At 40.2% G+C, this 27622-nt stretch overlaps 1 protein-coding gene across 1 annotated transcript in view; it reads right to left on the reverse strand.

Annotated features, from left to right (window-relative positions):
* Positions 1 to 20998, reverse strand: part of LOC137570912 (bifunctional protein GlmU-like) — an 82346-nt gene extending 61348 nt beyond the window's left edge. Inside the window, exons 1-2 of the mRNA XM_068279615.1 lie at positions 20916 to 20998; positions 11953 to 12012 (exon numbers count right to left, since the gene is read on the reverse strand). Coding sequence (XP_068135716.1) covers positions 11953 to 12012; positions 20916 to 20918 — 63 coding nt within the window. The 5' untranslated portion in view covers positions 20919 to 20998. The remainder of the gene's footprint in view (positions 1 to 11952; positions 12013 to 20915) is intronic.
* Positions 20999 to 27622: the final 6624 nt, after the last annotated feature.

Here is a 27622-nt window from a genome sequence, read left to right on the forward strand (position 1 = left end):
CCCGCAGTTTATAAAGTAACAGTGTTATACCCTCTTGACATAAATATTTAAAAAGTTCAGTCCCTAAGGTAACTATTTATGCTTTTTTTTTATTGTATTTTTTATTTTTTTTTTATTACAAAAAAAAAATAAAAATTGGGGAGTGTGGGAGGTAATGAGTTAATTTATTGTGTAAATGTAATGTTTGTGTATGTAAAATGCTTTTAGGGTGTAGTTTACTATTTGGCCACAAGATGGCCACAGAGTGTTTGTTTACATGCGACCTGTAAGCGACCGGAAGGACGCTTACAGGAAGCAGTAGGAGGCTGGGAGACGCACAATGATCTCGCTGTTTCTGAAAGAAGCAGCAGATCATTGCGGGGGCTAGATCAACGAACGGGAATGAATTTTCCCGTTCATTGATCTCCGGGCGAGCGGGCGGCGGCGTGCACGAGCGGCGGGTGCGCGCGCACGAGCGGCGGGAGCGCGGACAACGGCGGTAGCGCGTAAGGTACGGATTTCTCCGACCCTGTTTTTTTAGGAGGGAAAAAAGGGGCGGAGAAATTCGTACCGCTGGGGGTAAAGTGGTTAAACAATTATTCTGCATGTTTACCTTTTTTTACCTTAAAGCGTACAAGAGAAAGAGGAAGCAAGATTTTTACTTGCCTGGGACATCATCCAGCACTCTGTAGTCTGTCAGCTCCTTTGATATCCTTTCGGTCTTATCCAATGAGCTGGGGTCAGCCAAAATAAAGTCCAAACCCAGCTGAGTCGTGGGCTACTGTGCATGTCCTTTCCTGGCTGCGAGCCTCCTTGATCACCAGGGCCGGATTTTTACTCTTTACCGCCCAAGGCCAATGTCACCAGCCGCCCCCCTTCAGTAGACGTAGCGAGTTGACCTCTATCCCGTTCCCACCAGTATAGGTAGCCTGATTACTCCCTTAATTCCTCCCTTTCCCACTCTTTTAGTACAGCTCACCTCCACACCACAGCAGCCATCAGTGTCACTCACTTCTTCTCTGCTCATCTTCAGTGCAGAGGTTTCCTCTTCCCCTCCATCTCAAATGCTGCCTGAGTCTGTAGTTGCCCTCCACAACGCTAAAGTGCACAGAGAGCAAGGTGGCTGCTGCACAGGTGGCTGGTGCTTGCCTGATAACCCTGAATTGCAGCATTTGCAAGCTTGAAAATGCTGCACCAGTTTAGCCTGCTGCTTTGGTTCCCTTGCTCCTGTGGTGCCCTAGGCCATGGCCTAGGTGGCCTTCACCTAAATCCAGCCCTGTTGATTACACTCCTAAAGTTGAGAGTGTTCTGCATATGTGCAGTTCTTACAACTTGGAACTGTACATGTGCAGAACACTCTTGTCCACAGGAGTGATCGAGGAGGTGTACAGTACAGAACAGCACATGCATAGTAGTAGCCACTTAGTCATGGAGTTAAATTTGGCTGCAGCAGCAAAGCTAATTGGGCACTGAGGGAGGTCTGGGAAAAGCTTAGGTAAAGCCTCTTGTCCCCATCCGTATCAGGTTTACTTTAAAGGGACACTGTAGTGAGAGGGATTTGAGAGGCTCCCTGTTTTTTCTTTATAAACCTTGCTAATTTTCTGTCTGTCCTGCTAATCCCATGTCTCTATTACTTACTTGTCAGGTTTTAATTTTGTTGTCTGTGTCCTGCTTGTCTCTGTAAAAGTTCTGAATAAGAGAGCGAGGGAAATAAAAAAAATAAAAAAAATTATAGTTGTCATGGTAACAGGGGCTGGGAATAAATCTTCCAATAGGGACATCTGGTCTTGATGATAGCTGGCAGAGGTGTAATTTACAGCTGCTTTGCAGATATAGTCTCTAACTTTCTGCTGTATCTGTGAGACAGGAAATTAGTAGAAAAAACAGCAACAAGAGATTCTAAAATTTCCCAGTTTATCATAAACTATAAAGAAAGAATTGTTTTGACTTGCTAATCCCTCTCTTATTGTATAGCCTTACTTACCGCTCTATCCTGGCTACTTGTTCACCCATGTGTTGGCCCAAATGGATGATATTAATCCAGGTAATGGAAGAAGTTGACTTCCCTCTGATGTCAGTCTCTAGCTTTTGAACCAATGGACAGGGCAGGGCCTGGTCATATGTGGCTGGGGGACTGGCCCATAATGTCTAATAACTTTCACTTCTCACTAGTTCTCTGGTGGATCTTCTGAGCTCATGCACAGATTATTTCCACAAGTAGCCGCTACACAGTGGTAAGTAAGACTGCTAGGGATGCTCATTCGGATCCCGCGGAATTGAAATTACCTCATTTCAGAGGGAAATTCAGAAATCGGAAAATGGAAGAAAAAAATCGGAATTCCGCTGAAATCTGATTTAATGCAACTTGGTAATTTTAGTCCGACCACCCGAACTCGGAAGCACTGAACCAATCAGACAATGAAGAATTTTTCAGCAAAATCTTAATTGTAGACCTATCACAAGAATGATTTTCCAATTTCCATTTTTCCAATTTCTCTTTTTCCCACTAATAAAATACTCTTTGAAAACCAGAAAAGCAGAAAATCTGAAAAATGGAATGAAGTTGGAATTTCTGTGGAACTGGAAATGGGCAGTTTTGACCATCCCAAAAGACTGCATGTTTGGCAGCAGGCTGTATTTTATATTTTTTGACACTGAAGTCTAACTCCACTTTTAAGATAAAAAAAATTTGCAGATCAGTCCAATGAGAAAAAAAATACAGTACCATGATTTTCTTTGTTGAGGACAGTATTTCTTTCAAGACCTGTTTCTATGGTTGAGCAATGGGTGACCTAAGAACTTGGTTTGCTTATCTACCACATATAATGGCCTAATCAGTGGTGTTGCAATAGGGGATGAAGAGGTTGCGACTGCACTGGGGCCCTTGGACCAGAGCTGCATACTAGGGGCCCTCCCTCAACCACAGTACAGTACAGCTCTTCAATGGTGCTATGCTGGTGATTATCTTCTATATATGCTTTGAATAGTGGTATTCATTAACAAACTGTTTCCCCTCTGCTTACAGCTCTCATACGCAAGTTTTTGTTACACCACATGAATTGTTATGTATAGTATGCTTGGGGGGGGGGGGGGGCGCATGTAAAACTTGGACTGTGGCCAAAAGCTCCTTAGCTACACCACTGGACCTAATCACTTTTTTCCAGGGTGGCACCGTGCCAAGGTTTTAACCGTGCTCTGCGCTACCGCCGGTGTTGCCTATCCTGCAATAAAAATTCCAGCATGCCCTCTGAACACACAGCTGAAGATTCCATCACGTGGCTTTGCTTATGCCGCCTCTGCTTCTCCATCTGCTGCAGAACGACACAAACCATTGCTAACTAGACAACCAGTCAAGAAGCGATTGGTTGGAAAAGCCTGCTACAGAGTGGAAGCCAAGCGATAAGCAGAAACAATTAAAAACTGAGTGTGAACGCAACAGAGAAAAAAAATCTTTCCCTGTGCTTCCTGATTAAAGTTTAAAATGTCAATACAAAGTTAAACAGCGGCGATAGCAGCCTCCACAAAGCCAACATCAGTGGGATCCCCCGTGAATAATCACGTCACTAAACGCATTTCACTCCAAGACAACCTACCGGGGGGTTCACGCTCATTTTACAAGATCTATTGTGCCTTACATTTCAGGCTCTTTTTTAATGGAAATGTGTATTTGAAGAATCAATTTATTTCAGCAAGGCATGCTGGACACACAGCGTGTAATAATTGCTCTGCTCCAGGCTGTAAGTAAAATTCACAGAAATCAGGATAAGAGTAAAAAAATCTGTTAATGATCAAAAGTGTCGCAACTGAAGGTTCAGTGACTCAGTCTACACGTATACCAACACTATACAAAAAAGTGATTATTCAGCTATTCACAGGGACAGCATTATTGATTCGAAATAACAAAGAGCGTTGTATAAATCTCAGTGGCTGGGAAAATTGATTTTCCTTCTTCCATTTGTTGCCTTGAAGTTACTCCAGGCATTTAATCTTTCATCAATGCAACTTTCCAATTCTTCTCATGAATGCCCAAATAATTAGATGTTCATAAAAAAACATGCTTGTGTATCACATAAGCAATCTATATAGCAAAAGAAACACTGTCTATAACCTCCATGCGGCACTGTATGAAGTTTTAGCACATAATATGCGAGAAGATTACGCTTTTTAATGCGCGGAATGTTAAAGATTTCCAGATCGCATTCCTCTATATGAAAGGTGTTAATATCAGGACGATCAGGAATGGAGGGAGACTTCTGGAGAATAAATATCACTTTCACCCAGGGCAGATATCCCACTGCAGAGAAGACTCTACATATTTTAATTAGAAAACAGGATTTAACTTCTGAATTATGGGATGTTTATTTATTGTCATATAGACTTGAGTTAATGTGCATGGACAATTTCCCATGTTTTTTGCCTTTGCTACCCACCCTCTGTGCATATGGCACATACACTTTGTTTAACCACTTTTCATCTAGACCTTGTTTCTTCTTATGGACCACAGCAGTTTTGACATTTTGGCTAAGTCTCTATTTAGTCAGCAATAACTTTATCCCTACTTATGACACATAAATGAAAAATATATAATTTTTTTAAGACAAACTAGACTTTCATTGTATGGCATTTTTTCTCTAGAACAATTTTGTTTTCTATGCATTTTAATAGGAAAAATAGGGAAAAAAATAGGTAAACACATTTCTCAGTTTTACTAATTCCAGTTTAAAAATAAAAAAGCGTTACTTAAGATGAAAAACACAAATTTTGTATTGCTATTTCACTCGTTTATTTATGGTGAGGATATTTGTTTCTGAAATAATGCTACAGTGTGTATTTTTCACTGTGAACAGAGAAAATAAAAGTATTCTTAATGGTAGGAATCAATCTTATTGGTTCAGGGAACATATATTCCCTTTCACCAATTAGTGTTGCAACAGTGCCGGAGGTGTGCACAGGAGCAATGCCCAATGCTGTACAGCTGTGCTTTAGCTGCAAAATGTATATCTATGTCCTCTTGGCTTAGTTGAAGTCATAGAGGACATAGATATACTGTACTGGTGGATAAAGTGGTTAAGGCAACAACACAGGAGTATAACATTTAGAATTTATACGTATAAAAGTACGTATAAAAGTACAATTCTCCCATAGTTAAATGCACTATACATAACTTTTCTCCTATGTTGTTGTGGCTTATAGTACGTAGTCAAAGCTAACAGATCTGACAGATTTTGGACTAGTTCATTTCCTCATGGAAACTTCTTAATATTAATCTTTACAAATGCGCTCCCTGGAAAGGGTCTATACTAAGATGCCACTCCACTTCCATAATTGCTTGGACACTATTTTAACAGTTGGACTGAGCAAATGCCATTCAGTAAGTGCTTTTGTAAGTAAATGAAATACTAAGAATACTGCATGAGGATGTGGACTAGTCCAAAACCTGTCAGATCAGTCAGATTTTCACTAGCTACTGTAAGTGAGAATGAAGTAGGAGAAAAGTAATTTATAGTGCATATACTATACTCTGGAAGAACTGCTCATGTTATATTTATGTATTTTATATTTTCCAATTTTTTAATAATTGTCCTTTAAAGAGGCACCCCAATGACAGCTAGTACAATGTTATAAATTATTCAGCATACACATTTTTACATCATTATTTTGGTTCAAGCATCAGAAACGCTGCTCACAGTATATCTATATATTACTGCATTTTGTAATGTAACCCCGCCTTCCCAGTGATGCTTAGCCTAGGCTATGATGATGATGTCATTCAGCCTTCTGGCCAAGAGAACTGCTCTCTTCACAACTAACAAACATCCCACAATGATGCAGCGTCCTTGCCAGTAGTAAAGAAGACGCTATCTTTTTACTGTTAAAAAAAAGCTATCTGTGATAAAATGATAAATTAAGAATGTAAATCAGGGTAAGGAAATAATTTATTATATTATTATCATGATATATTATTAATAATCTATTGACTAAATAACATAATTTATAAATATATTACAGAAAATGTTATTGTATTCATTAAGTTATATTTAGTACCCCTTTGCATTACATTCCTGGGTGTTCACCTCTTAATGTTCCTGACATTTTAGCTGAGTCACTTTTGATACAGCAGTAACTGTTTAATCACATATGTACTATATATATATATATATATATATATATATATATATATATATATATATATATATATATATATATATATATATATATATATATATATACAGTGGTGTGAAAAACTATTTGCCCCCTTCCTGATTTCTTATTATTTTGCATGTTTGTCACACTTAAATGTTTCTGCTCATCAAAAACCGTTAACTATGAGTCAAAGATAACCTAATTGAACACAAAATGCAGTTTTAAATGATGGTTTTTATTATTTAGTGAGAAAAAAAACCTCCAAATGTACATGGCCCTGTGTGAAAAAGTGATTGCCCCCCCTTGTTAAAAAATAACTTAAAGGTGGTTTATTACACCTGAGTTCAATTTCTGTAGTCACCCCCCAGGCCTGATTACTGCCACACCTGTTTCAATCAAGAAATCACTTAAATAGGAGCTATCTGACACAGATAAGGAGACCAAAAGCACCTCAAAAGCTAGACATCATGCCAAGATCCAAAGAAATTCAGGAACAAATGAGAACAAAAGTACTGTAATTTAAATCTATCAGTCTGGTAAAGGTTATAAAGCCATTTCTAAAGCTTTGGGACTCCAGCGAACCACAGTGAGAGCCATTATCCACAAATGGCAAACACATGGAACAGTGATGAACCTTCCCAGGAGTGGCCGCCGACCAAAATTACCCCAAGAGCGCAGAGAAAACTCATCCGAGAGGCCACAAAAAACCCCAGGACAACATCTAAAGAACTGCAGGCCTCACTTGCCTCAATTAAGGTCAATGTTCACGACTCCACCATAAGAAAGAGACTGGGCAAAAATGGCCTGCATGGAAGATATCCAATGCGCAAACCACTTCTAAGCAAAAAGAACATTAATGCTTGTCTCAAGTTTGCTAAAAAAAACATCTCAATGATTGCCAAGACTTTTGGGAAAATACCTTGTGGACCGACGAGACAAAAGTTGAACTTTTTGGAAGGTGCGTGTCCCGTTACATCTGGCGTAGAAGTAACACAGCATTTCAGCAGAAGAACATCATACCAACAGTAAAATATGGTGGTGGTAGTGTGATGGTCTGGGGTTGTTTTGCTGCTTCAGGACCTGGAAGGCATGCTGTGATAGATTGAACCATGAATTCTACTGTCTGCCAAAAAATCCTGAAGGAGAATGTCCGGCCATCTGTTCGTCAACTCAAGCTGAAGCGATCTTGGGTGCTGCAGCAGGACAATCACCCAAAACACACCAGCAAATTCACCTCTGAATGGCTGAAGAAAAACAAAATGAAGACTTTGGAGAGGCCTAGTCAAAGTCCTGACCTGAATCCTATTGAGATGTTGTGGCATGACCTTAAAAAGGCGGTTCATGCTAGAAAACCCTCAAATAAAGCTGAATTACAACAATTCTGCAAAGATGAGTGGGCCAAAATTCCTCCAGAGCGCTGTGAAAGACTTGTTGCAAGTTATCGCAAATGCTTGATTGCAGTTATTGCTGCTAAGGGTGGCCCAACCAGTTATAAGGTTCAGGGGGCAATTTCTTTTTCACACAGGGCCATGTAGGTTTTGAGGTTTTTTTCTCACTAAATAATAAAAACCATCATTTAAAACTGCATTTTGTGTTCAATGATATTATCTTTGACTAATAGTTAGCGGTTTTTGATGAGCAGAAACATTTAAGTGTGACTAACATGCAAAAGAACAAGAAATCAGGAAGGGGGAAATAGTTTTTTACACCACTGTATATGTGTGTGTGTGTATATATATATATTGTATTTATTTTCAGGACAGTCTAAGCTCTCTCTAAGCTCTCTCTCTCTCTGGGTAATATTTTTTTTTTCAAATAAAAATGTTTCATATAATAGTAATTATACTATTTTAATATAAAATTAAATGTAAATGTAGGCGCAGGAAATACATACTTTTTCATTTTCCCATGACTAATAGTTATAATTATTAAACCCATAAAAATATATATTTTTGGCATTTCTGGGTTAAATTGCACTAGGTATGTGGTAGCTCATTATCCCAAGTCTGTAGGTCCAAGTCTGTAAGTCCTGACAGCTCAGGAGCCCCAGTGCTGTACAGATGCACCACTAGGCACAGCAGAGCAATACGTCCGATTGCTGCAGGCACTAAGGCTTTGTTCACATCTAAAATCGAAATTGCTGATGGCCAAGTTTCGCTTTTTTTTGCGCAACTATTTTTGCGCGCTGCGTTTTTGTATAAAGAGCTTTTGTAAGCGCTTTTGCAGAGCAATTTCATTTTTTCACTTCTTGACGTCAGCCAGGAAAAGAATACATGCAAAGTATTTATTCATAATAGCACAAATGCAATTGCCGGATAAAGCGATTTGTGAGCATTTTGCGCTTTTCCTATATCTTACATTGTAGCAAAATTGCCCCGAAAATGGTACATGCAGCGCTTTGCTGTGCGGGAACTGGACGTTGATATGAACTGTCCCATAAGGAATCATTGCACTAGTGTTTTCAGGGCACTCAGACAAAAAGGCAAAATGCCCTAGGTGTGAACAAGCCCTAAAGGTGTTTAAACAGGTATAGGAATTACAAGGTTAATGAGGGGTTAATAGAATAGGCAAGGGTTAAAACCTAACTGAAAACACGCTTAATTCTCTATTGCGATCTTGTTGCTTTATCTTTTTTTTTTTTTTATGTGCAAACTTTTTTTCCCTCTCGACTTTTAACCACCCTAGCTTTTTTATTATTTGCGACTCTCGGCCGCAGGTGTTTTTTTTTAACCTATTTTTTTTATCATGTAGCTAGCCTAGCGCTAGCTACATGATTCCCCCCTCCATGCAGCATCCCTCCCACTCCTCTGATCGCCGCCGGTGATCATACCCAACAGGAAATCCCGCTCTGAACAGGATTTCCTGTTAGGGCTTCCCTCGTCGCCATGGCAACGATTGGAATGACGTCATCGACATCATGACTTCAGGGAAAGTCCTGATTCACCCCATAGCGCAGCCTGGCGGTGATTGGCCAGGCTGCGCTGAGGGTCTGGGGGGACCCTCTTTCGCGGCGGGTAGCAGCGATCGAACAAAACACGCAGCTAGCAAAGTGCTAGCTGCGTATTTTAAAAAAAATTATAAAAAAAGACTCACCAGGGGCTGAGCAATCCACCGCAGCGGTCATGGACGAGCTGAGCTCGTCCAAACCGCTCAGGTGGTTAAAGCAGTAGGATAATCCATACTATGCCAGGAAAAAAAATACACATATAAGTAGATAAATACTTTATCTACTTACATAACACATGTGTTGTACTGTCCACATTTTGATTTCAGTGAATTTTATATCGTAAATGTAGAGAATTCTGTTCCTGGCTGGGGACATTTCTTTTTCCCACACACTGAAGCTGAATCCCTGATGTCATTTCTTCCCATAGTTTTCCTCCAATGTGCTGTGTCATTGTGGCTTGCATTCTAACCATGTGTAAGCACAAGCATCAAATTTCAGCCAGGTCTGTCACAATGCAATGTGCTCAGATTTCAGCCAAGCCTGTCACAGTGCAGTGTGCTCAGCCCAATTGGAGAGAAGCAGGAATGTAGGAGAGGGAAGATGACAAGCTTCCCTCTCTCTCTGCCTTCGGCGAAGGTGAGAGAACAAAGCCCGAATAACTGAGATAAGATAATTCCTGAACAGATTGGAAATCTTGCACTACAGGGTGAGATCTCTGGCAGCATTAAAGACACAATGCAGTGTTTCAATGGAATTTGATTATGTGGCTGACAATCCCACTTTAATGAATGGTTGTTGCTATTTGCTAATCATCCACTTTTAAACAAAATACCTGTATACAAATGTATTTCATACAATGTGCAACAAAACATATAAGCTTGGAAGAAGGAAGTATCGGAGTTAAATTAAACTCACCCAGTCCTGCTGTTCCGTGCTGAAATGGTGCTGCAAGCAAGTGTTTAGCTTCCAAACCATGTGGTGCCGATTCAATCTCTAACACTACTTATTATTTCCTGATAAAAGTTGTCTCAACATTAACTGCTAGCAAAAAAAACTGCATCTGCAGTTAGTCTCTAAAAGGCAATGGTGACCTGGTACAGTAACTTCTTATTTTGACAAAAATCTTTATCTGTTCCTCAACCAAAACCACACCTCTTGGGAGAAGAAGAGAAAAACACAAAGACACTGGGAGCACAATATGGTGTAACACGTCAGTATAGGTGGGTGGCAAATAGTAGAAGAATTGTAATACTCACAAAGCAGGGTTTCTAGAAAAGCAGCCACCAAATTCGCCTCCCGGGTGCCCGAGATGGATTAATGCTACATTATTACACTACTACTGACCTGAGGAAGCTGCTTGCAGCAGCGAAACATGTTGCCTAGTGCAAAACTAAAGTTCTGATTTTGAAGCTTGAAGTGAGTCGTCCTTCTTATGCTACTTACACACCATACAATTTTCTGTTAGATTTACCTGCCAGATAGATAATTTCCAACATATTGCAAATTATCTATCTATCTATCGGCCTAGAAATTAGGCATTGTTCTGCTCAGCAGGAAATAACCAGAGGACAATGCACCAGAGATAATGACCAGTCTCTACCAGTATTTTACAGAAAATAATCTAACAGAAAATCTATCAAAACAATCTAACGGAAAATTGTATGGTGAGTACTAGGCATTCAATGGAACCTGAACTGAGTACAATTATTTAAAATAAACACATGGGCCTCAATTCACTAAGCTTAACTCCTGTCTTTAATAACTCTTCTGAGCTGCTTTACAGTTATCACCATGGTGATATAATTGTAATAACTGTAAAACAGCTCAGAAGAGTTATTAAAGACAGGAGTTAAGCTTAGTGAATTGAGGCCATGATGTAGCTTCAAATGAATATTACATACTTGCCTCACTGTCAGTTCCTCTCAGAAGCTCACCATTTTCTTCTTACAGTGATCCCTTCCAGTTCTGACAAGATTTTGTCAGAACTGAAATACACCAGTTGCTGTCAGTTATATATCAGCTGCTGTCAGTTACACCTGAATGTGCAAGGTAATGTCCATGTTTCCCTATGGCTCAAGTTGTTGACATTACAGTTTAATGGTATGCTGACCAGGAAGCTGTTAGGGGGTAATGGCCATTTTCAAAATGGAGGACAGATAATTCCATTAATCACAGTGGACAAACAGGACGCAGGAGAGGGGAAAGAGATTGAGAAGTAGACTACACAGGATGTAAGTATGACCTGTGTGTGGTTATTTTGACTTTTTATTTTCAGTTCAGGTTCTCTTTAAAGGTAGGACACAGTTGTACTTATTTCCAAAATCAAAAAAGCTGTACTTTGCTTGATACTGATGATTCGGTATAGATGTGCTGTTATTAATAAGAAGCTGCATTTCAATTAGGCTACGTTTCCACTATAGCGTTACATTTTCGCCTGCAAAAAATCGTCTAAGATTTTTCTGATTGGTGAAAATTCGCACGTAAATTTGTATGCGTTTTTATGCGAATTTTCTTATGCGAAAATTTGCATTAGTTAAATATACATAATCTGCCTAGTAACAGCTTAGTCATGACTGCTGGCAACTTCCTGTAACCATAAATCTAATGCGAATTTTCGCGTAATAACGCGAAAATTCGCATTGCCTATACAAAGCATTGCACGCGAATCATACGCGATGTCCGAAAATCTGATGCAGGACCTAAGATTTTTTCACGCGTACGAACGCTAACGAAAATTCGCATAGAGTGGAAACGGCTACATTGACTAACATTAGTTACAAAATCTATGCGAATTTTCTGACCAAAAAAACTGACACAAAACGCACAAGTGGAAACATAGCCTTATTCAAATGTATTACAGAGCAAAAAGATTGCAGACATACTTGGATGTAGGCAGAAGTCCATGCTGCCAGCAGTAAGGTCCCAATGAAAGGAAACAGATTCTGCAAAAGACAAAAGTTTAAAACAGTTTATTAACTTAAAAAATATTACATTTTGATAAGAGGTCCCTTCAAACTTTTTCTGTTTTTATAATTGATCAATTTTCATGTGCTTTTGTGATTTCTGTGTGCGTTCGTATGCAAATTTTGATTTAGCTATTTTACTAATGAATATTAAAGGCATTAATTTATATGAAAATGTATTGATAAATAACTTCAAAATCACACGCAATATTGTTTGCAAAAGTGCGTTTTTATGTGATTTTTTTCTTCTGCACATCACACAAACATATTTAAAATGTCGAAAAATCAGATACAAATGCAGAAAAAAACATGTGATGCCAACAAACGTGACTTCAGCAAAATGCAGGCAAATTCAAATAATTGTAACATCTGCCAAGTTTTTGGGTTAAGGTTATGTTCAACGTGGCTATTACATTGCATTCCCTCTGACAGCAGGAATGGACCGGGACAGCTGTGCTACATGTTATGTTTGCATTGTGTCAGGTCCAGTGAAACATACAGTCAATGAAAAGCATGCTTCACTACTACTGTCAATGCACATTTACCGGTAACACACAGCACTACACATTTACCGGCAGGGGCGTTGCTAGCCCCAAAGATCAGTGGCACGTGCCCCGGATCTATCCTGTGGTGCCCCTGATGTCCCCCAGGCAAAGAAGAGGCACCACAGCACCAAGCATGGCACCACACAGTACCCAGTATGGCCCACAGAGGCACCACGGCCCCCAGCATGGAACTAAACAGCACCCAGCATGGCACCACAGCACCCAGCATAGCATTACAGCATCCAGCATAGCCCATAGAGGCACCATAGCACCCAGCATGGCACCACAGCACACAGCAATGGGGGGGTATGCTGGGTGCTATGGTGCTTCTATGTGGGCATATTGGGTGCTGTGATGCCATGCTAAATGCTGTGCTGCCTTTATGGGGGCATGCAGGGAGCTGTGGTTCTTCTATGGGAGCATGCTGGGAGATGTGGTGCCTCCATGGGAGGGGGTCCACTAGAAGATCAGGGAATGCTATTGGATGGAAGGGTACTGGCAGTAGGTCAGCTCACCCAGCAGAAAGTCAGAGCAGCCAGCACAGAAGCCAGGTAGCTCTGTCTAGCTATGTTTAAGTGACCCTGCCTATTTAAGTAATATGCTGCATTTTTGTTTTGTATTAATGGAGAGGAGGCTTCATCCAACATTTTTTTGGGCAGGCCTACTTAGATCGCAGTTAAGTTCATGTAAATTGGGCTCCACCCTTGACCACACCCACATTCCGGTGCATGGCCACACCCATCTTTGGGCTGGAGTGCCCAAAAGTACCCTGGATCTTTTAGGATCCTATGAACGCCCCTGTTTACCGGTAACACCGTGCATTACTATACTGCATCACGTTATACAGCAACGCACCCGAAACGCTGTCAACGTCGCAGAGGTGTGCATTGCAGTGCGGTAAGCCGTGTTACAAGGCAGCAGTTACACCACAGCCAATGCACCACTGTGAACATGGCCTAAGAGCTAAATAAAGTTTTTCATAATTTGCACTTTTGTATTACCTCTTTTGGTGGCTGGTATGTAAACGTTGACATATGTTCAACTTTTTATGCCAGAAAAAGAATTTCATTAAGATCTCACGGAAATGTAACTCTCATTTACTGTGCAAATGACAGGAGTAACTTGGGAAGACAATTGCAGAACAGAGTTTAACAAAGTTTCACAAAGCACTTAGTAGTTCACGGCCTTAGTAAATACTAATACATCACCAGCTGACTAACTGTATACCTGAAACATTTACTTACACTTCAACTATTGACATCCTTCTTATGTGCTAATTGGATGTCAGTTCAATCTATAGCAGTGCACAGATGCACTGACAATCAACTTGCAGCCTGGATTTAAAGGACTACTCTAGGGCGGTAGGGGAAAAAGAGTTGAACTTACCCAGGGCTTCTAATGGTCCCCCGCAGACATTCTGCACCCCGCAGCCACTCCCCAATGCTCCAGTCCCCGCCTCCAGTTCACTTTTCGAATTTTCGACTTTAAAGTCAGAAAATCACTGCGCCTGCGTGGCCGTGTCCTCTCTCCCACTGCTTCACCAAGAGCGTACTGCACAGGCACAGACTGTACTGGCCCTGCGCAATACACTCCTGGTGACGTCAGCGGGATCTAGGGCGCGACCGTGCAGGCACAGTTGTTTTCTGACTTTAAAGGCACAAATTCCAGAAGTGAACCAGGGACGAGGATTGGAGCATCGGTGAGTGGCTGCTGGTGCACAGGACGTCTGCGGGGGACCATTACAAGCCCTACGTAAGTTCAACTCTTTTTCCCCCGACCCCCCTACAGTATTCCTTTAAGACTTACCATGACAGCTGGTGTCACAGGCTAAAATTCTGGACATAGCTGCTGGTGACGGTTTTAGCGATGTTACTGACTTGACTAGGCTGTGACTCCAGACTTCCTAAAAAGTTTTCCATCAGTGCAAGGTGCAGCGCACTACACTGAGTCAATGTACTGTAAATCAATGTAAAAATACGCACAATAACTATCTTTTCTTTTCCATTATCTAAATGGTAAGAAGCAAGATGACACGTTAAGGGCTGGTTCAGACGGACGCTTGCGGAGCGTTTCCCGCAAGTGTTCGGAACGTCGCGTTAAACGATCCCATTCAAGTGAATGGGATCGTTTGCACCAAGCTTTTACACACATTTACACGAACGCGGCGTTCGGGTCCCAATTTTCGCTTGCGTTCGTGGCCGCCCTGGAAGCTACATGTAGCTTCCAGGGGCGGCCAACCGTGATGGCTAATGTCCCCCTAGGGAAAGAAAAAACGTGACCGCATCTGAACGCGACGCGAAGGCTGCTGAAAGCCTGACTGGGCAGCCGCCGCAACGCCCCCAAACGCGACGCTATGCAGACGTCCGTGTGAACCAGCCCTAACATTCCTGTATGGGATTCCTTATGCCCTTTAGTGAGGACTGAGGAGCTTGAATTTCACATAGTGGTATTCGTGCAGAAAAATTTTCAATTATGATGTGAATTCATAATGCAATTTTTTTGTACAATTAATTTCGCACATGATTCACTTTCAAACATGATTTATAAAGCTGCAGCTTAATGTGAGGAGCATGAGCTGTGCACACGCTATGCCCTGAGCTCTGTCAGGTCCAGTGGCTGTGAAGGACATGATTCTGGCGCTTTGATTAGCCCATTAGACTGCCTAACATGTGCTGGTCGGTTGAGACTGCTGGTTAGTTGAGTTCTGAATAGCCAGGGCTCTACTGTATCACTATAATGGACAGCAGTATAATGGAGCAGGCACTAATGAGAGGTTTATAATAGAGGGGGCACCATTAGGGTGCACTAGAACTAAGGGGTTAATATAAAGAGAACTAGAATTGGGAACACTGTAAGGGGAAGCATGGGACACATTGCAGAATCTGGGATACTATGAGGAGTAACTAGACAGGGGCTCCGAAAAACTGTGACACATGGCAATAGAAAGTGGTAACACCAGTTGTGTGTGGCCACACCCATTTTACAAAGACACAGAGTTCCATAACCTGAAAATGTAACTTCTGATTAGTTGAGTTAAAAATAACTGGGACTCTACTGTAATTAATATTCCATATTTGTAAGAAGTAAGCAGATTCTTGGTTCTAATGAATGGAAATGAGCCTTTGGAGGAATTCTCAAGCAGTGTGACATTGGCTCAGGGAACATTATCCTATGCCGATTAACGGAGCCACCAGCAGGACCGAGAGAGGAGCCAGGAGGATGATGGGGGAGCTTGCGGGCTACAGGGCTAGAGGAAGCCTCAGGTAACTCCAAATTGCGTTTTTAGCCTACCCTCAGGATCCCTTTAAATGGGACCCGATGTGAGAGAGATATGGAGGCTGGCATATATATTTCCTTTTAAACAATGCAAGTTGTCTGGCTGTCCCACTTATTCTGTGTCTCTACTACTTTTAGCCATAGACCCTGAACAAGCATGCAGCAGATCAGGTACTCTGACTCAAGTCTGACTGGATCAGCCACATGCTTGTTTCAGAGCTGTGACTCAGACACTACTGATGCCAGAAGATCAACAGGACTGCCAGGCCACTGGCTAGAGGAAATAAACACGGCAGCCTTCACATCACTCCCACCTCGGGTCCACTGCAAGCTGTCCATATAGGGACGAGGCAGAGGCAAGACAGGCTCCAGCCTCCGGGCACAACTCGCTCAGCTACCATTCCCCTATTGTGTTTGAAGCAGAGAGAAATAAGAAAAAAGATACATGGCAGTGACTGCAAGCCAGATAACTAGAGATTAAGGTGTTGGGGGCCCTTGGGAACCTGGGGAACCTCTTAGTCTAATAGCAATCAGTGTGTGACAGCTGGGGTGGGAGGGAAAAAGGTGCGCACTTTGGTGTCTCAGCCTTGGGTGCTGGAAGGCCTTGTCCCAGCTCTGTGTCCATACACTGGTTGATGTGGCCAGGCAACGAACAGATCCTTTTCAGATCCTTATCTGATCAGATAGGGAATTATCTGATTGAATTTCTCCATACACTGTGCACAGATTTGTATGAAGTCAATTACAAATCTGTGCGCATTGCCTGCTGGGTCAGTCCTCCCCCACAAAATCTTTCATCTGGCATGATCAACTGAATCAATTTATTTTGGACGAAAATTGACTGGGAAACTTTTATGGCATTGATTTCTAGCAGACTCCATCAAATGATCAAAACTGCCAATTATCAATCAGAAAAATCTACCAGTGTATTACAATGTTTGAATAACTAAAAAAATGGTCTATGCAATGGATTTTGGATTAATCAGTTCAGTGAACAGGAGGACCACAGGAGGAAACAGAGCAATGAACAGCCAGATAGATTTTTACTGCACCATGTGGTAGAAAGCTGGTGATCGCTGCACTTCCATCTATATTCCTTCACATTTATGTTGAAAGTAAATTTTAGATCAAGTGGTGCAAAGCAGTAAAATCAGGGCCAGATTTAGGCCAAGGCCGCCTAGGCCATGGCCTAGGGCACCACAGGAGGAAGGGCATCAAAGCAGCAGGCAAAACTGGTGCAACATTTGCAAGCTTGCAAATGCTGCAATGCACTCTGCTGCCAACCGCCTGAGCAGCAGCCACCTAGCTCTCTGTGAACGTTTGAATTGTGGCCAGGGCTATGGACATGGGCAGCATTGGAGATGGAAAGGAAGAGAAAGCTTCTGCACTGGAGACTAGCGGAGAAATAAGTGGCACTGATGGCTGCTGCGGTGTGAAGGCAAGCTGGCTACTGATACTTAAAAGAAGGGTGGAAAAAGGAGGGATTAAGGGAGTCATCTGGCTACCTATACTGGAGGGAAAGGGGGAGGGATCATCTGATTAGCTATACAGAAAGGGAGGGGGGGGGGGGGGCGGCTGGTGACAGTGGCCTTGGGCGGTAAAGAGTACAAATCCGGCCCTGAGTAAAATTGTTGATATTCTTCAATTTCTGATTAGGAAAATATTGATAACTTGTAAAGTTGATCATACGTATAGTGCCATTAGACAAATACTTTTAATATGGTGCTGACACAGGAAGTCAACATAAAGAGGAACTGTAGTCAAAATAACAGACTGAATAATTTTTTTATTTTTTTTTAGCCTGCACTCAAGGTCCCTTTATGCTATTACAACATGTCAAGATATAAAGTAAAGTTATGGAAAGGAATTTGAGGGTAAAACAAAAAAAAAAAAAACAATTTTTACCGTAACTGCCTTGTCTGCGTAGATATAGCGCTGGTTTATATATGTTTTCACTAGTAAAGAAATAAAAATTAAATCCAGGCAAGTTTTAGGACGGCTTAGTGCTACATATATGTACTGAATATTTTTTTATTTTTTTTTACGATATTCATTTATAAATTATTTAGTCAATGTTTGCCCAATGTAAAATCTTTCATCTCCCCAATGGACTTTCTTTAATTCATCACAGGCGGCAACATCTTTAGTACTGGCAGGTGATCTCTGTGGAATAGTCATTTGCTGAGAGTTCTAAAGCCAGTAGAAAATATAGCTGGTCTACAAGAATGCTGGGGGGGGGGAATTCTGCATAATAAACAGCCTTGGCTAAGCCTATTTGGAAGTCCATACCAATATACAGCAATATATAACTATAGGAGTTGTTTCTGATGCTAAAACCAGGATAATAAATGTAAACGTGGGTATCCTAGATAATTGTCTTCATTCTACTATATGTTGTTATTGTTCCTCTTTCACATTTCTGAACCTCTAGATATGTACAGACTGAAACTTGCTATCCGATGCAAATCAAAAATGCATTTGCGTACTGTTTATTGAAGCAGAAAGCATTTTACATGACACAAGCTTAGTTCATCTGGTCCAACGTCTTTAAGTGGACAGAAACTCTGTATGTGCATTTTTCCACTCCCTTAGAAAACATTACCTATTACTGACAGTGAAATAATTGTTTTCTCTTTCCCTCCTCTTTTGTAGCTATAAATGATTTTTTTCCCCCACTATATTTTTCTCAAGACAGTATTTAGTGAGCTCTATAAAATTGCACTAATTCTCTGATTACAAACTGATACGGAAAGCTAAGTGCATGTTACAGAAAAGGTTGCATCCGCAGACTCTCTTATATGCATGCATGTACCGTTCTGTGTGCCAATACAAGGCAAAAAAGCATATGCTAGCTATTAGAAGACCAATATCATTTGTAACATTTTAAATAAATACATATCAAATGTAAATTTCTCCCAAAGTAAATTGCACAATAAATCACCTTTTCCTATATTGCTTTCACTAACAGTAGGCAGTAAATAACTGACAGATCTGCCTGATTATAGACTAGTCCTATAAAGCCGCGTGGTCACCGATAGACGGGTCTAGTTATGTCCCCTTGATGACGGTCGCTAGCGACGCCTCTTCCCGTCAACAGGTTAAGCGCGAGGTCACGCGGGGTACAAGGCGGTGCAAATGAGACTTACAGCGATCATGGTACTTTGTGCGTTGTCATCAGGGATCCTAAAGATCTGATCCATCGTGACAGTCTTTCGTCATCTGCGCAACGCTAAGCGACGTTGGCAATTGTGCGCCTGTACCCTCCTCGCGATGTGTAAAAATCACAAGTCGTCGAGAAAATCGTTGGGAAAATCGCCAGTGGTTACAAAGCTTAACCACTTAACGACCACCTAACGCCGATAGGCGGCGGCTGGTCGTAAGTGGATTTACATGGAAACGTCCGCTCGTTCGAGCGGCCGTTCCATGTCAGTTCACGGAGGGTGTCTCCGTGAACAGCCTGCGAGCCTCCGATCGTGGCTCGCAGGCGAAATGTAAACACGCGGGGAAGAAATCCCCTGTGTTTACATCCTACGGCGTAAAGGAGATTGGCGATCCCCGGCCTCTGATTGGCCGGGGATCGCCGCCGTCTGATAGGCTGAAGCCTATCAGAGGCGGTACAGGACGGATCGCCGTTCTGTACTGCCCATAGAGAGGACAGGAGCGAGGGAAAGAGAGGGAGGGGGGAATAGCGCTGCGGAGGGGGGCTTTGAGGAGCCCCCCCGCTACCCTCAAACAGCCGGCGGCGATCAGACCCCCCCAGCAGGACATCCCCCTAGTGGGGAAAAAAGGGGGGAAGTCTGGTAGCCCTGACTGAAATCTGATCTGTGCTGCGGGCTAAAGAGCCCACGCAGCACAGATTATAGGAAAACCACGCGGTCCTCAAGTGGGTAAGAGATGGAGCTATAAAATAAACTTATTGAGGATAAAAATAGAAAAATAAGGAGGAGGGAAAATTAATTAATATGTAAACTCCTTACTCCAGTCTAATGAGAAACTGACTGTCAAGGGGGACACAACTGCAGGTAGTGCAACCCTGCATTTTACAATAAACAACAAGACGGAGGAGGAGTGTGGCTAATCTTGTTATAATTTCATTGCCAGCTGCCTAGGATGGGAATCCATAGACTTACAGCTCTACTTTTAAAGGACAACCGAGGTGACATGTGACATGATGAGATAGACATGTGTATGTACAGTGCCTAGCACACAAATAACTAGGCTGTGTTCCTTTTTTTCTTTCTCTGCCTGAAAGAGTTAAACATCAGGTATGCAAGTGACAGTTTCTGTCCGGGTCGAGACCAGGTCGGCCCGGGTCAGACTATAGCATAACCCTCACTGATAAGTAATTACAGCCATAAAATACTTTCCTGTCAGTAAATGGCTTCTGAAAGCAGAAAAGAGATAAATAATTAATAGATTTGAGCTCTAGTATACTTCAATGAAGGTGTCATTGAGCAGAGACAATGAAACAGTACAACTTAAAAACCATTTTAATATAAAATAAAACTATGGGATAGCTAGAAAAGTCATTTTTAGGAGAAGGAGGATAGATACAATTGTTTTTCTCAACAGTTTATTTTCACCACGGATATCCTTTAAAGCATAAGAATTCCCTCCCTTTGTTATTAAATTATACTTACTCTATGTGAAGGTCAATGTTATGGGAATACTAGAGGCAAAAACGTTCTATCTTGAGTTTAAGTCAACTTTAAAACATGCTAGAATACTAATGCACTTCTAAGGATTTCCAAACAGAACTCCACAAGTTAAGTAGCTTTAATGCATATATAGAACACTCCACATATGATTTTATCACACAGAAAAAGAAAAATTACAATGGAGAAATATAAACGTAGTCATTTTAAAATGTATTTTCAACATCACAAAATTGTATTTGATTTGAAGGATAATCGTGTTAAAAGCTGCTCCAATTAATGGATTTGCAATTATATTTGACAAAGCCTGCCAAATTGTTAAGCTTTCAGGCCATAGAGAAGAATCATATTGTTTGGCTGTGAAAGATGAATTCACTTACAGCAGATGCACAAAAGTTTAACTCACCATGACTAAAGAATAGCAGCCAGTGTTTGCCTTGGGCCGACACACACTTGTAGCTGAGCTGTTGTCTTTTATAAGACTATTAGTTGTGGTCTAAAGGTCACAAGTGACGTGATATATTCCAGGTCACAAGATGGCTCCTGGAAATTAAGGACTTCATGCGCCCTCTGCTGGGGAAAAAAATCATTTTTTGTGGGGTATATAAAATAAGCGAGATGATGATAAGCATTCTGCTTGTTCTTAATCTTGACACAGAAGATTAATATTTATGATATTTCCTGAATTTCGGATGTGACCAATACATAACCAATTAATCACAGAACTAGTGGTTTATTAATGAAGAAACATGAAAGTTGTGTCATTATATCAGTGATAAACCTACTCAAGAGCTGTCTGGGAATTCCATGTTTTCAGTACTTAGAATGCTAGCTAATTACAGCAATCGCTAACCGCCATTAGGGCTAAACAAATCAGATCTGTTCGCCTTCCCGTTTCCTGCAGATATTAATATGAGCATTTATTTTGCAGTCACAGTTTAGTTATAGATATTGTGATTTTGATCACTGATTATTATAATTATTATTACTTATTTATAAAGTGCCACTGCCAATATTTTACACAGCGCTCAACAATAGATAAATAGGGAGACAGACAACAAGATACAAGCATGCAATGGAGTTTTTAAAGCAAACCAGAGACCAATTACAAAAAAAGTTTTAGACATACCTGGGGCTTCCTCCAGCCTCATGCGCACGGATCGCTCCCACGCCGCCATCCTCTGCTACCTACAGCTCCGGTATCGGGTCCCATTAGTTCTGCCAGTCGTGGCGTGGGAACGATTCTTGCACAAGAGGCTGGAGGAAGCCCCAGGTATGTATAAAACTTTTTTTAAATTGGTCTCTGGTACACCTTAAGTCTTAGAGATAGTTCAAGTCCAAGTTGGTCCACAGGAAGGGTACCAAGTGAAGGGGTGCATGATCAAGTTGGATAAACTAGAGAGGAGGACCCTACCAGAAGCTTATAATCTAAGGGAGGGGGTAGGAACACACTAGATTAAAGGATACCTTAGCCCTTGTAAATATTCAAAAACAGGAGGAGCAGGCATTCAAAAGCGGGGGGAGCAGTCACAACTACGTAGTGCGTATGCACAGATCGCTCCTGGCCGCGGGTGTGTGATTGAGGACGCGTGCCGCTCAACAGCACCTGTGCAGTGCACATCGACCCTCACAACCAGAAAGTAGCTTTGGGGGGACAGTAGGCTTTAACGGAGGGGGACGGAGGAGAATGGGGGAGCAGTGGACATGAGGAGAACCTACTACACATGCCTGCTGCCCCCGTTTTTAAATTTTTACAAGGGCTAGGGTATCCTTTAACCAGGGATGGGCTTTCAAGTACTGAAGTACTCAAATTTGGAATGCTAATGAAGGTTAATTAATGCACTTGTGCCCGTGGGATGGGGGAGTTAACTTACCCAGAAGTCCGGGGGTTCCTATGCATGTCACCGCTGTAATACGTGACCTATGGGACACGTTCCACCACTCACTACCACACTTTGCACTTCCTCCTTCTGCCAGAAGGAGGACGTGGCAGTGCAGTAGTGAGTGGTGGAACGTGTCCCATAGGTCACGTATTACAGCAGTGACATGCGTAGGAACCCCCGGACTTCTGGGTAAGTTAACCTCCCTATCCCACCGGCACAGGTGCATTAATTAACCTTCATTAGCATTCCGGATTTGAGTACTTCAGTACTCGATAGCCCATCCCTGCCTTTAACTGTGTGATAAAATGTAACAAGTACATGTAAATGACATTTCACAGTAATATATCGAGTGAGGTTTTATATATATATATATATATATATATATATATATATATATATATATATATATATATATAGTTGAATGTTCATAAATCTGAAATAACAGCGTGTGGGAGTGTGCCAGCTCAGCCACTTCTTTGAGTGAATTACACGGGTTGTTTAAAATTCACAAAGCTTATGTAGACGTTTTGAGAATGCTGGAAAGTGGGACAAAGCAATAATGCACAAGGTAAGAAGGATTTGACTATTAAGACTTAACGGCTTATGTTTACACATAGTCCTCAATTCACTAAGCTTTATCAAACACTTTATCAAACGTCTGATAATTTACCTCATGGGTAAAATCTAATTTTGAATTCACTAAGGTGTTATATATTTATTGGATGTTTTATCGATAAAACGTTCAAAAAATCTATAACACCTTAGTGAATTAAAAAGTAGATTTTACCCGTGAGGTAAATTATCAAACGTTTGATAAAGTGTTTGATAAAGCTTAGTGAATTGAGGCCATAGTGTGTAGGTGGGGTTATGATTAAAGAGACCATACATTACACCACAGTTTTAGATTTGACTAAGAGCAGGATCAAGAGGGAACACAGGGACGATGGGAGCCTGACCTGGTGTAGTATATTAGTAGTGAGTTGTGGAGGGAGCTAAGTAGATGAACATATACTCACAATTCTTGGTTGCTGATAAAAGCAACCATTCAAGTGTGCATATGGGGAAGTGCCATCCCCATTTAGTCTTGATTTAGATGTAGATTGCTGCTCCAAAAAATAATCTTATGAAAAAAACAAACAGTTCAACCCCCCCAACAGTGGTGATACCTATAAAAATAATAAACTACTGGTGTTGTCTGATATATAATAAAACAATTAAAAACAGCTCAAAAGGAAGGTAAATGTTGGCTTACCTTCTCACCACTCAACTGCAAAATTTTTAGACTTTTATTGAAATATTGCATAAAAAGGACTATTGATCCAGTAAGTACATCATTTATCTTACCACAAGTTTCAGGAGAAAGGGTGCAGTAGTAAGTAATTAAGGTTGCCATGGCGTTGTACTGCATCATGCAGTACATAGCTAGCAGTGGTGTTAGCATGATCAATATCAGTCAAGATTTTACTGAAAATCTTGTCTAATATCTAATGGTGCAAAAAGTGGTAAATGATTAATATCAGGAAGATACTGATTATTTACCTGATCTAGCGCACATCTACAAACATATTACAAGCATTATATTATTCAAAACAATAATATATAGAAACAATCCAAATATAAAAAAAAAATAAAGTACCCATGTCAGCAACTGGAGGATGTGTCAGTAGGGGGGAGTTAAATGGAAGTATAGCTATAATCTTAGATAAGGGTTTAAATATTGAGTCACAGCTGGTAATTTAGACCACATAGAGTATTCTGCTCAGATTGCAATTGCAATCTTCTAAAACCTGAAAATACATAGAGAGTTCTTTTGCATGCTTCAGCCCTACCGAAGAACAGGGAAGTTCTAATTTTTGTAAAGCCATATTGAATGAATACATTTTCTTTTGCTATTTAAAGTCTTTAAAAACTAACAAATAACTACCGCAATAAACAATTTATTTCTAATACTAATCTATTTACCAATAAAACTGTTTGAAAATGTTACACCTTTTAAAATGCTTAAGAAAATATTGAAAGGGGAAAAATGCTACATATCTTAGGATACATTGTGATCTTTATCCTTATACATTTTAAAAAATAATTAAAAGCTCTAAAGGTGGTTTCAAAATGGTATAAAATGTGCATCTCAGTTTAATCACTGTGTAACAAAACAATTATGGCTTTAAAAAATATAAATATAATTAATAAGACAATGAAGACGCAAATAGCTGCACCATACACTGCAAAACGGATGTGCTGGGTCAAATGAGGCAACCTATGGCAGATAAAAAAAGAAAAAGAATGACCCACAGCAGCACTATTCCATAAATCAATGTAAATCAACAATTATATTTATATTACTCAATAAAAACCATTTTAAGTTATGTAGCATAGCAGCACCAAAGCACTTAGTTATAAATAAATCACTCAGCACTAGTTCAGGATTTAAACCATCTCTGAGTTTAGAATAAAGTGCTTGTGTAAAGTGCAAGTGTTGCAAAAAAAAGCAACAAATAGTCTTTGCACACATAAATACAATGTGTAAGTGCAACATGAAAAAAATAATAATGTGTGTATATATATATATATATATATATATATATATATATATATATATATATATATATATATATATTTACACATAAATATATATATATATATATATATGTATATATATATATATATATATATATATATATATATATATATATATATGTATATATATATATATATATATATATATATGTATATGATTTACACTATAATAGTGAAGAGGAATAGCGACTGGAAGTGTATAGGAGGTAGATATACTTACCTAAAGTCCAGGTTTGCTAAATTATCCAAAATGATACACCATAAGATGCTTGGTAACTGTGAAATACCATTCCAGTTTGCTCTAAACATTTCACCAGAGTTTTCAACATTTTTGGAGGAGCAATTTAGGACCAGTATATAATTAAGAAGACTAAAACTGTCTACAATTTTTTTTTTTTTTTATAAAACCTTGATATAATAAAATGGTACCAAAAAGAAGCATCAACTTATATAATATGGCTAGTCTTTGGTGTCCTCACGTGTGTAACCAGACAAAAAAAGTTGTACGAATGCAAACACATGCATGCACTAGAGCACAGAATTTTTATTTTTTAATACATCTTAGGTTAGTTATTAATGCAGGACTTCTGGTGCTCACTGACCCATTCAAACCTTTAGTAAACTGTGGAAAGTGAAAGATAAAATGTATTGTTACTTTAAAATGTTTTGGTTCTCCATCAGTCCTTCATGCCAGGCAAGAGCCTACAATAATCCATTGGGTTCATGCTAAACTCTAAGAACTAATATCAGTGGGAAATCAATTGTGCAATATGGTCCTGGTCAAAAACAGGCAAAAACAAACAAACAATATCATATTAGCTTTTCTCTGGAGTTACTCCAAGGGGTTATTTTCAAACCTTACCAATAAAATACATTTAAAACTCACAACAAGCAGGAAATTACTCAATATAAGCTTTATAAATACAACAAATAAATAAATAAATAAATAAATAAATATTACTTTTTTAACCTACTTTTTTTTAGGAATGTTTTTTTCAATTGATGATTGCTGAAAATAATAATAAGAAGAATAATAAGAACATGATTTTGGGGTAGAAAAAAACATCCTCTGCAATAGTCTGACATGACGTCAAACAAAAGCTACGTTTTAAAGGAAAAATGGAGTGAGAGGGATATGGAGGCGGCCATCTTTTTCCCATTTAGGAAAAAATCCTACTTACTTTCCTGGCTGCTATAGGGATCCTCTTAATTCTTTTTGAATGACTACACTATGCAATCTTAGTTGTACAATTTTGCCACATCTCAGTAGTAGTAGAGTAAACAGACTGAAAATACTTTGAACAGATTGTTAAGGTAAGCACACATACTACATGGAAGTGATGGGACTGTATAGTGAAGGATTGTATGGTATATAGCCAGCGTTCATCTTAACTAGTATATAGATCAGGTGTTTTGACTCAAGTCTGACTTCACTGGCTCCATGCTTGCCCCAGATGTGGGACTCCAACACTATTAAGCCAAACGTTAGCATGACAGCCAGGCAACTATCATGTTTTTAAAAGGAATAAACACGTCAGCCTCCATATTGTTCTCATTAGAGATTTCCTTTACAAAACAGCGAACAGTAAGTGAGGTAAAACATCTCTTCAGGCACAGACCATATTAAAACATTTGTTTCATACAGTGGGAAAATGTAAAAATTTCTGTTCAGTTTTATTCCTGTCTTATGCCGTATTTGGATACTTCCTTACTTCCTATTACAAGTACAAATGTCCCTGATCCAATAAAGTAAGAGAAAATCTCTTTTCTATTACTTTACCATTTTGTTTAGTGTTCCACTCAGCACCATTACTACTATTAAGCACAGATGACAAGAAGATTTCAGTGAAGGGACGAAGGACTGGGTACTAGTAGTCACTGAAGCCGAGACAGATGCTGAATGATAGGTATTGGTAAGGATTAGGAGCAGATTAGGATGGTTAAGGTTGGGTTATGGGAGGTTAGTTTAAAATGTAATGGATAAGAAAGGTCAGTGATAGGCAACAGGGAGGAGTTAATGTTAAGGGTTAGATGTTTACCACTTCAGTATCAGCAGACTCTGGCTACTTAAAGTGTGCCTTAGATGAAAGACATTTCTCCTCCCACTGCAAAATTCCTCACCAGCCTTTTCTCTCCTCATACTGCAGAATTCCTCACCAGCCTTTTCTCTACTCACACTGCAGAATTCCTCACCAGCCTTTTCTCTCCTCACACTGCAGAATTCCTCACCAGCCTTTTCTCTCTTCAGTTCTCACACTGCAGAATTCCTCACCAGCCTTTTCTCTCCTTATACTGCAGAATTCCTCACCAGCCTTTTCTCTACTCACACTGCAGAATTTCTCACCAGCCTTGTCTCTCCTCACACTGCTGAATTCCTCACAAGCCTTTTCTTTCATCACACTGCAGAATTCCTCACCAGCCTTTTCTCTCCTCACACTGCAGAATTCCTCACCAGCCTTTTCTCTCTTCAGTTCTCACACTGCAGAATTCCTCACCAGCCTTTTCTCTCCTCACAATGCAGAATTCCTCACCAGCCTTTTCTCTCCTCACAATGCAGTATTCCTCACCAGCCTTTTCTCTCCTCATACTGCAGAATTCCTCACCAGCCTTTTCTCTCCTCACACTCCAGAATTCCTCACCAGCCTTTTCTCTC

Source organism: Hyperolius riggenbachi, chromosome 4 (genome assembly GCF_040937935.1).
Source record: "Hyperolius riggenbachi isolate aHypRig1 chromosome 4, aHypRig1.pri, whole genome shotgun sequence".
Taxonomy (NCBI): domain Eukaryota; kingdom Metazoa; phylum Chordata; class Amphibia; order Anura; family Hyperoliidae; genus Hyperolius; species Hyperolius riggenbachi.